This window comes from Panthera pardus, unplaced genomic scaffold (genome assembly GCF_024362965.1).
Source record: "Panthera pardus isolate Hobbes unplaced genomic scaffold, ASM2436296v1 HiC_scaffold_15, whole genome shotgun sequence".
Classification (NCBI taxonomy): domain Eukaryota; kingdom Metazoa; phylum Chordata; class Mammalia; order Carnivora; family Felidae; genus Panthera; species Panthera pardus.
Genome location: NW_026526710.1, coordinates 4,906,897 through 4,916,293, shown reverse-complemented (window position 1 = coordinate 4,916,293; position 9,397 = coordinate 4,906,897). Strand labels below are relative to the sequence as shown.

The 9,397-nt window shown below is 44.1% G+C and overlaps 1 protein-coding gene across 1 annotated transcript; it reads left to right on the top strand.

The window, feature by feature from the left end:
* Window positions 1-1,345: 1,345 nt before the first annotated feature.
* Window positions 1,346-6,937, top strand: RPL6 (ribosomal protein L6). The gene is made up of 6 exons (XM_019467406.2): window positions 1,346-1,582; window positions 1,678-1,776; window positions 3,180-3,323; window positions 3,852-3,900; window positions 4,528-4,712; window positions 5,187-6,937. Exons 1-6 carry the CDS (start codon window positions 1,346-1,348, stop codon window positions 5,337-5,339), a joined length of 867 nt encoding a protein of 288 aa, XP_019322951.1. The 3' UTR covers window positions 5,340-6,937.
* The last annotated feature ends 2,460 nt before the right edge of the window (window positions 6,938-9,397 follow it).

Genomic DNA, 9,397 nt, shown 5'->3' with positions numbered 1-9,397 from the left:
ATGTCTGTGTAAGGTTTCCAGTTAGCTTTTCATGGGAAAGATTTCACTTTACTTGGAGATTTGGTCTTTCGTCTCTCTCTCTCTCTCTCATATTGAAAATGGAAGTCTTTTCTAATGTCCTTAGTAAGCAAAATAAAACGTTGTAACGTCGGCTTCCAGAAGTATTTTGAGAATTTTGTTGGTCTATAAAGTGAAACATTTTCAAAACGTTCCTTGCTTTTTGCCTGTTATAAGGACACCTAGCTCTCCACAGTAGCACTGTCAAAGGAGGGGAAACTACACTTCCCATAATGCCTCAGCTCCGGAAGGAAGTGAGGCTCAACAACTCCCGTGATTCCTTATAGACCGGAAGCCGGGATCTTAGTTCTCTTTCCCATCTTGCAAGGTAAGTATGGCGGGGCTTCTCTGCGAGACTAGATTTCAGGATCCCTAATCCTTCACCATCCGAACCGAGAAGGAATCAAGTAGGCACCTGCAGGGGTCGAACATGCTCGGGGCCAACTGAGAGGCCTCCCAGACGCTTCATTTTTCTCGCCTGGGTTTGCATAGGGGCACGAAGAGGTTGAGGTGGGATGCCGTAGAGGCTCCGGAACTCCGGCTGCTCGCCACCCTCCTGGGCTGGGGATACTGGACCCCTCTGGGGATCCGTAGCGGAATAGTGGGGCCTCGGGGAGCATGGGGACAGCGCGCGCTCTGGAATCCCGGGTTCGGGTTCGAAAAGACGCCGCTGAGTTTGTCTGAGCCACGTTGGGATTTGGAGCCGAGGCCAAATGCTGCTTTTCCTTTTTCCCACGTCCGCGCCCGGAAGTCGCCTGTTGGCTTTGCGCTTCTTTTCAGCCTGGCCTGAGTGTGCGCTGAATGTGTCTGTGTCCTCATCTCCTAAGTCGAATTTCTCGAATGAGACAGTAGTCTGAAAAGAGCAAAAGCTCTGGACGCGAACGGTTTCAGGGTCCAGCGTCGCTGCTTCATAGCTGTGGGGATTTATTTGTCAGATTTCTAGTTCCCAGAACAGTAATGGTGAAATAATGGAATGGGGACTTTTGACCACTAAATATTTAGCAAACAGGTGTAAGATTTCTTCAAATTAAAAAAAAAAAAAAAAAAAAAAGGTGGTAGCGTATTCGGGAGACAATCCAAAAATTAACCATTATGACGGTTGTTGCAGATGTGTGTGGTTTTGGAGGAAGACCTATCTTACAGGGGAGGCATGAAAGAACGTTAGAGGTACTTGGACAGAGAAAGTGAGGGTTCCTCCCCTCGGAAGCCTATCAGTGTCCAGTTTAGATACTGTTCTGTTATAAGGTAGTTGGTGAAATGCCTTTCTTTTTAATCTGTGTATTGCTAGATGGCGGGCGAAAAAGCTGAGAAGCCGGATGCTAAGGAGAAGAAACCTGAAGCCAAGAAGGCTGATGCTGGTGGCAAGGTTAAGAAGGGTAACCCCAAGGCTAAAACGCCAAAGAAGGGGAAGCCCCACTGCAGCCGAAACCCTGTCCTAGTCAGAGGAATTGGCAGGTATTCCCGATCGGCTATGTATTCGAGAAAGGCCATGTACAAGAGGAAGTATTCAGCAGCTAAATCCAGGGTAAGGGATGAGGGGAGTCACTGAGCATCACTTCCCATTCTTAACCTGAGGAATGTTGGTCTGCCTCTGACTTTGACGCATTTGTGTCCTGATAGATTGAAAAGAAAAAGAAGGAGAAGGTTCTTGCTACTGTCACAAAACCAGTTGGTGGTGACAAGAACGGTGGTACCCGAGTGGTTAAACTTCGCAAAATGGTAAGATTTGGAAGATTTGAATGGTGGGAGGGGTTTTTTGTGTGTGTGTGTTTACCTACCGGAGAATTACTAATGGAGGATTCTGGCCTTACAAACATTTGTAAACTTTTGGACCTTAAACATTGGTTGTTTGATATCAATTAAGTAGATATTAGTTAGATACTAATAACTGATATTACTTAAGCAGATATTAATTAATTAATTAATTGACTCTTCTGTGCTTCGGTTTCTTCGCCTGCAAAATGGGAATGAAGGTTTGCCTCGCGGGGTTGTTGTGAGAATTGAGGCCCGAAGCCTAGGATGCTGCTAGGCCTAGAGAGCATTTGCGGACCAGAGCACGGTTTCTTGGCTCCTCTTTAACCACCCACAAGACCCGACTCTTTCTCAGTGTTTGCTCTGCAGTTTTCATTGTGGAAACATGCCCGGATGTATTACGGTCATCACAGTTGGAAATTACTGCCCCAGAGAGAGAGTGGCGCTTTGATTCCTGGTCACGGTTTTTTTGTGAGCTGGTTTTTCTGTTAGGTACTAAAGTTTGAAGTAAAAGCAAGAGGCTAGGGGCACCTGGGTGGCTCAGTCGGTTGGGCGGCCGACTTCGGCTCAGGTCATGATCTCGCGGTCCGTGAGTTCGAGCCCCGCGTCGGGCTCTATGCAGACAGCTCAGAGCCTGGAGCCTGTTTCGGATTCTGTGTCTCCCTCTCTCTGACCCTCCCCCGTTCATGCTCTGTCTCTCCCTGTCTCAAAAATAAATAAAAAAGAAAGTTAAGAAAAATTAAAAAAAAAAGAGGTTATTGTGAGTTACTTGTCACACCCTTAGTAGCAGTCTTTGTGTGGGGTCTTGTTTTCACAGTAAGTGAACTGGTGCTCTTGATGTAAACTGTGGTTTTTTTTTTTTTTCCTTTATGGATAAAATGGGAGTAACGCATGTTGATGGGGAGGATGTGAACACAATTGGAATCGAAAAACAAGCCATGCCTCCTTCGTTACCTCCAAAATGTGCATCAGACGTGTTGTTTCTGGAGAAGGACGGTTTAGGTTAAGGTCAGGGACCCCAGAAAAGCTTGAGAATCACTGCCACAGGACAGTGTGTAATGCTAGGACCGTGTATGATAGCTTGCCATGGAAGTCTCAGGTTTGGTTTAATCCCAGATTGATGGTTTTCATCTTTGCCTGAACACACAGCTCTGTTAAATGGATTCCACCCTATGTTTTACATGGAAAGAGCAAGCAGCATTGATCTTTGCCAAATTTAGTATCTACGGACGAGTGAAAATGAACTGTAATAGTGTAAATAAAGCATTTGAAGTAGGTGAAAAGGGTGTAGCAAGTGTTTCACTGAGACCACCAGCTCTACTAATCTGATGAGCTTGTTTAAATAAGATGAACCTGTGGATTCTCTACAGCCTAGGTATTATCCTACTGAAGATGTGCCTCGGAAGCTGTTGAGCCACGGCAAAAAACCTTTTAGTCAGCATGTGAGGAAACTGCGAGCTAGCATCACTCCTGGGACCATTTTGATCATCCTCACTGGGCGCCACAGAGGCAAGGTGAGCAGAACACCTCGGCTCGTGGAGCTTCAGCTCAGGTGTCTGAGCCGCAGGTGCTTGATTATAATGGGTCACACTCCAGGTGGGATTCTTCATTTGCCTACAGTAACTAGTTCGCGGCGGGTGGGTAGCCCATAACAAGACCAGCAGCCCAGTCACTAGCATGACGTATTTAGTCCGTAATGTATGATAAATTATTACCATTTCCTGCTGTTGGGCTTATTATAGATGATTCCCATGTCCCTGTATCTGAAAGTACTTGTATAGATTTCTAGGGATGGAACTCGTGAGTTAAAGGATATTAAGTAAGCGTTAGAAGTAATGGCTGTTCATTAAAAAGAAGCACCCAAAAGTATTGCTCATGTCCAAGGGTCATCCCTGTTGGTAGTTTGGTGTAGTTGCTTCCAAGATTGCTGAGCAGATACGTATTGAGAAATTTCCTTTACCAAATTTATAAGCCTATGATTTGATTAATTCAGAAGTGCATTTGTAATTGCAGAAATCCTGAGATTTCTGTTTAATTCACAGAGAGTGGTTTTCCTGAAGCAACTGAGCAGTGGCTTGCTACTTGTGACTGGTAAGAAAATCCTTGAGTTTTGTACTCTCTGAAATTTGGCATTTTTTTTTTTTAACATTTATTTATTTATTTATTTTGGGGGGGGGGGCGCAGGGAGAGACCCCCCAAGCAGGCTCCACACTGTGAGTGCAGAGCCTGACCCAGAGTTCGGTCTCAGGAACCATGAGGTCATGACCTGAACTGAAATCCAAGAGTTGGGCACTTAACCGAGCCATCCAGGTGCCCTGAAGCTTGGCATTTTTAAGTGTACTTTTGTGCCCACCTAAATGGAATTCTCAGTGCTATGTGGTTCCGTGTCTTATTTCATTGTCGTATGTATACCTGAGTTCTGAGGAAGCAAGTGTTTACGTTCTGTGTGGCAACATATCACCAAGTATCTGCCACCTAAAGTGCAGAATGGTTGGCTGTTAACCACAAGGAATGATCTCACAGACTTGTAATTGGTCTTCCACTTGGAACCAAAGGGAGTTGCTAAACAGGTAAAAAGTGAACTGTTCACTCTGGAAAGCAGCGCTCAGTTTAAATTTGTCAGGAACCTGTGGTTTTGACCAGTGTGTTTGAGTGACTGCTGTCTCCTAAGTCTTTGCTTTCTCTTTGCCTCAGCGTGTTGCTTTTTTCCCCCCTCAGGACCTCTGTCCCTTAATCGAGTTCCTCTGCGTAGAACACACCAGAAATTTGTCATTGCCACCTCCACCAAAATTGATATCAGCAATGTGAAAATCCCCAAACACCTCACTGATGCTTACTTTAAGAAGAAGAAGCTGCGTAAGCCCAGACACCAGGAAGGTGAGATCTTCGACACGGAGAAAGAGGTAAGCTGCTTTTTCTGTCTTCGTTTTTGATAGCTCCGGCTCCTCTGGGTGGGAGTGAAAATACAGTTACGAATCGATGAAGAAAAGTCGTAAATCATGAGAAATATCTGGGGAATGATAGTGTTCCAGATGCTCCTGCGTTCAGTAATTTTTAATGGCAGTTGAGAGCTCATCTCAGAATCTTTTTGAGAGTTTTCGTGGAGCTCTGAATTCACTGCTACTGTTCTAATGGGAGTTCAGCCTCGTTTATCCTTGATGTCTTAAAAAAGACAAAAGGAAAAGAGCTACTATTTCTGTTATACTCGAAACAGGTTGTATTTCACAGCCCTCCAAGGAAAGGATTATTAAAATTACATTCTAAATATCCCTGGGATTGGGTATTTGTGAGATAGGATTCCTGAGAGGACTGGAGTGTGGTACTTGTGCCCTGCTTCTAAATGATTTTCTTCTTTTTTTTCCCTCCCTTCCCCCTAGAAATATGAGATTACAGAGCAGCGCAAGGTTGATCAGAAAGCTGTGGACTCGCAAATTCTGCCAAAAATCAAAGCCGTTCCTCAGCTTCAGGGCTACCTCCGCTCTGTGTTTGCTCTCACGAATGGAGTTTACCCTCACAAATTGGTGTTCTAAATTTCTTGCAAAGAACCTAATTAAATAACAGATCTATCTCTCTTGTGCCTTTTTTTTCTTTTTTGTTTTTAATCTTTCTCCGCCCAGAGGTGTGGTTTGACTCTGCGTGCTTGTGGCATCTTGGCCTCTGCTAAGAGCAGTCGGGGTCGGGAGGCTGGCACCAGCTGCAGTGGAAGCTCCACTGTGTCATCGGTTTGGATCAGCGTTCTTGCCTTCCTCACCGTCTGGCTTGCCACCCAGCACCCACCAGTAGGAAATAGCGACATTTCCCCAGTCATTACCGAGCAGGTCAGTACTGGGCTATGTGGACAAAAAATAGCTCTTCTCTTCAGGCCACAAACTTTCCTTCCTTTGAATGGGTAATACCCATTTCTCCCCCATAATCATTGCAATCTTGTATATCTGGTTTTTTAAAAGCATACATAGCAACGTAGCAAATGAGTGTAATTATTTACCATCTTTTTTTTTTTTTTTTTTTTAATAACCAAAAAGCCCTTATGCTGTACATACTATTACACAGATGACAAACCATGTGTTTTGGTCATTCCATAGAAAGTCCCATCTTCAGGGGCACCTGGGTGGGTCAGTCGGTTGGGTGACCGACTTCGACTCAGGTCATGATCTCGCAGTTTGTGGGTTCGAGCTCCGCATCGGGCTCTGTGCTGAATGCTTGCTCGGAGCCTAGAGCCTGCTTTGGATTCTGTGTCTCCTCTCTCTACCCCTCCCCCACTTGTGCTCTGTCTCAAAAATAAATTAAAAAAATTTTTTTTTTAAATGTCCCATCTTTACTGATACAGGCTATAGTATTCCCTTATATGGATATTTGGATTTACATCTTTTGTAAATATATACACAGTAGTAGATGAGTTCTCAAGTGTGCACACAGGTGAGTGAGTATCTGGTAAGAATTATTTTTGGCTGAGTAAGGATTTATGCATTTTGATTTTAATAGATTGTGCCAAACTGCCCTCTGTGGGGTTTGAACCAGTTTAGCGTCTGTATAAAAGTGTCCAGGGGTGCCTGGGTGCTCAGTCAGTTGAGCATCTGACTCTTGATTTTGGCTCAGGTCGTGAGATTGAGCCTTGCCTCAGGTTCCACACTGGACATGGAAACTGCTTGGGATTCTCTACCTCTGTCTCTAAAAAAGGGTTCATTTCTCCACAGGCTCCCTAAACAGGGGGTCATCAGATTAGAGGTTTTGGCAGTAGATAAGGGAAGGATGGCCCTGGTGGGGTGTTTTTTAAAGTTGATCTAATTGGCAATTAACATTTGGTGAAATTCGCGATCCAGTGACGTCTATGTAGTTCAGTAAACATCACCACCACCAAAGTTCCTTCATGCTTCTAAAGTCAGCTCCCGCTGCAGGCAGGCATTCAATTTCTGTAAGGTGTAGTTTTGCCTTTTGCAGAAGGTCTTATGCCACTTAGCATAACGTTTTTGCGGTTTGTTCATATTCACGGTTCGGTGGTTTTTCACAGTCATTTGTTGCTCCATTATATCATTGTATTAACTTCCCTAAAATTCACCCACCAAACAACTTTGGGTTGTTCACAGTTCCTGGAGATGGTGAATAAAGCCACCATCAGCATTCACATACAGGTTTTTGTGTGGATGTGTTTTCATTTCTGTTGGATGAAAATGCGGGATTGCTGGGTTGTATGGTAAATAACACGTTTACCTTTGTAAGAAACTGCTAGGACTTCCATTTTGTATCCCACCAACAATGTGTATTACTCCACTCCCTTGCCAGCGCTTGGTATTTTCAGTTTTGTTAATTGAGAGAATTGACAGTTTCGGGTGTACGATATAATGATCAGTACTGTAAGTCGTTACCATCCATCACCGTATGTAGTTAGGAAATTTTTTGTGAGAATTTACACAATCTAGCAACTTTCAAATATATGGTAGTGTTAACTATAGTCACCATGCTGTAGGTCACATCCCCATGATGGTCTTTTTTTTTTTTCACTTTTTTTTTTTTTTTAATGTTTATTTTTTTGAGAGGGAGAGCTAGAGATCGCAAGCTGGGGAGGGGCAGAGAGAGGGAGACCAAGGATCCGAAGTCCGTACTGTGCAGAGCCTGATGCAGGGCTTGAACCCGCAAACTCAGATCATGAGCTGAGCCAGCCCTATCTTTTTAATTCTAGCCTCTTGAGTAGATACATAGCTATGTGCTTGGATACATATTTGAAACAAATCTGAACATGTCACTTCTGGCTACGGCCTTTTAGTGGCTGTTTATCACTCAGGTTCAGTTCCAAAATCATCTTGGCCACAACACAAGACCCTCTGATTGGCCCGTTTCTTCAGCCTACTCTTCTCTCTGGCCCATCGGATACCAATTACAAGCAGTAGGCCCCTCCCACCCCCCAGGTCATCCCTCTTTGACCTGGCTACTTGACAACCCTCCTCAGATTCAATAATTTGCTATCATGACTCACAACTTGGAAGCGCCTTACTTGAATTTATTGTAAAGGATACAACTCAGCCAAATGGAGGAAGTCTATAGCACAAGGTAAGGGTGGGGAGTAGCATGGAGTTTGCATGTCCTCTCCAACACTGACGTGTTCACCAACCCAGAAGTTCATCAAACCTTATAATCCCCAGCTTCGAACCCCAGGCCCCGGCCCGCTACTCCCATTCCCTCCCTGCCTTAAGTCTGGGTAGGGCTGAAAGTTCCCACCTTATAATCAGTCGGGCTTTCTGGTGGTTCGTCCCTTCTTGAGGCCGGGGTCTCATCCTGTAAGTCACCTCATCAGTGTAAACTCAGGTATGATCTAAAGGAGCTTCTTAGCAATAAAAAAAGATACCCCTACCACTTGGGAAATTCAATGGGCTTTAAGAGCTCTGTGTTAGGAATCGGGGGCAAAGACCAGATCTATCTATGTGCTCTACCACATTCCCCATGTCAAAATGTGCAGCTTAGTCACACCTGCCAAATCCCTTTTGCCAAATGAAGTAACCTACAAGGGGGGCGGGCATTAGGCCATAGACACACTTTGGGGCCATTATTCAGCCTACATCACCTCCCAAGCTGTAGTGACCAAGGTCTAGGGCCTGATTCCCAGTGTTGGCGGCTCTAGTAAGTGTTGTACTGAGTTCGGTGCTGCTCTTCCACGTATAATTCAAAAAAAAATAGTGTCAAGGTACAAATGACATGTAAGGACAGACAATAATGCTCTGGCTTTCCCCATTGTACAAGTATACATTATACAAGTATAAAATGGGAATTTCTGGGGCGCCTAGGTGGCAAAGTGACCATGTGGTTCCTGAGCCCACGTCGGGCTCTGTGCTGACAGCTCAGAGCCTGGGACCTGCTTTGGATTCTGTGTCTCTCTCTGCCCCTACCCCACTTGTGTGTTCTCTCTCTTTTTTTCTCAACAATAACACGTTTAAATAAAATGGGAATTTCTTTGGGAAAAAGGTGTGGAATAATACATTCAAAAAATAACCATTGAGTGCAGGTCAATTGGAAACTAGAGGTTAAAGTCAGAGCTTTGGGGATCAAAGGACTTTGTTTTGAATCCTTGTTTTGCTGCTTATTCACTTACCTTTCAGATGATCACAATAGCAAATACTGTGGTCCTGAGTATGTGCCAAGCGGTTAAAGTATGTACTTCTGTAGAATTACTTTATTGTGGTAAAATATATGTAACAACATGTACTATCTTAAACTTTTCTAAATGTACAGTTCGTATTGCGCAACCATTACCAGCATCCATCTCCAGACGTTTTTGTCATTCTAAACTGAAGTCCTGTGCGACTCCCCTTTCCCTCTCCCCCAGCCTCGGTAACCTCTATTCTACCTGTTCTCTCTATATTAGACGAAGATACAGATATAGATTGGATATAGAATACTATGAATATCGTGAATACAGAGGATACTATGTAGCTCATATAAGTGGAATCACACAGTATTTGTGTCTGGATTATCTCACTTTGCATAATTTCTTCAAGGTTCATCCATGTTCTAGCCGGTGTCAGAACTTCATCCCTTTTTATGGCTGAATCATATTTCTTTGTGTGGGTATATTGCCTTTTGTTGACTCATTCACCTA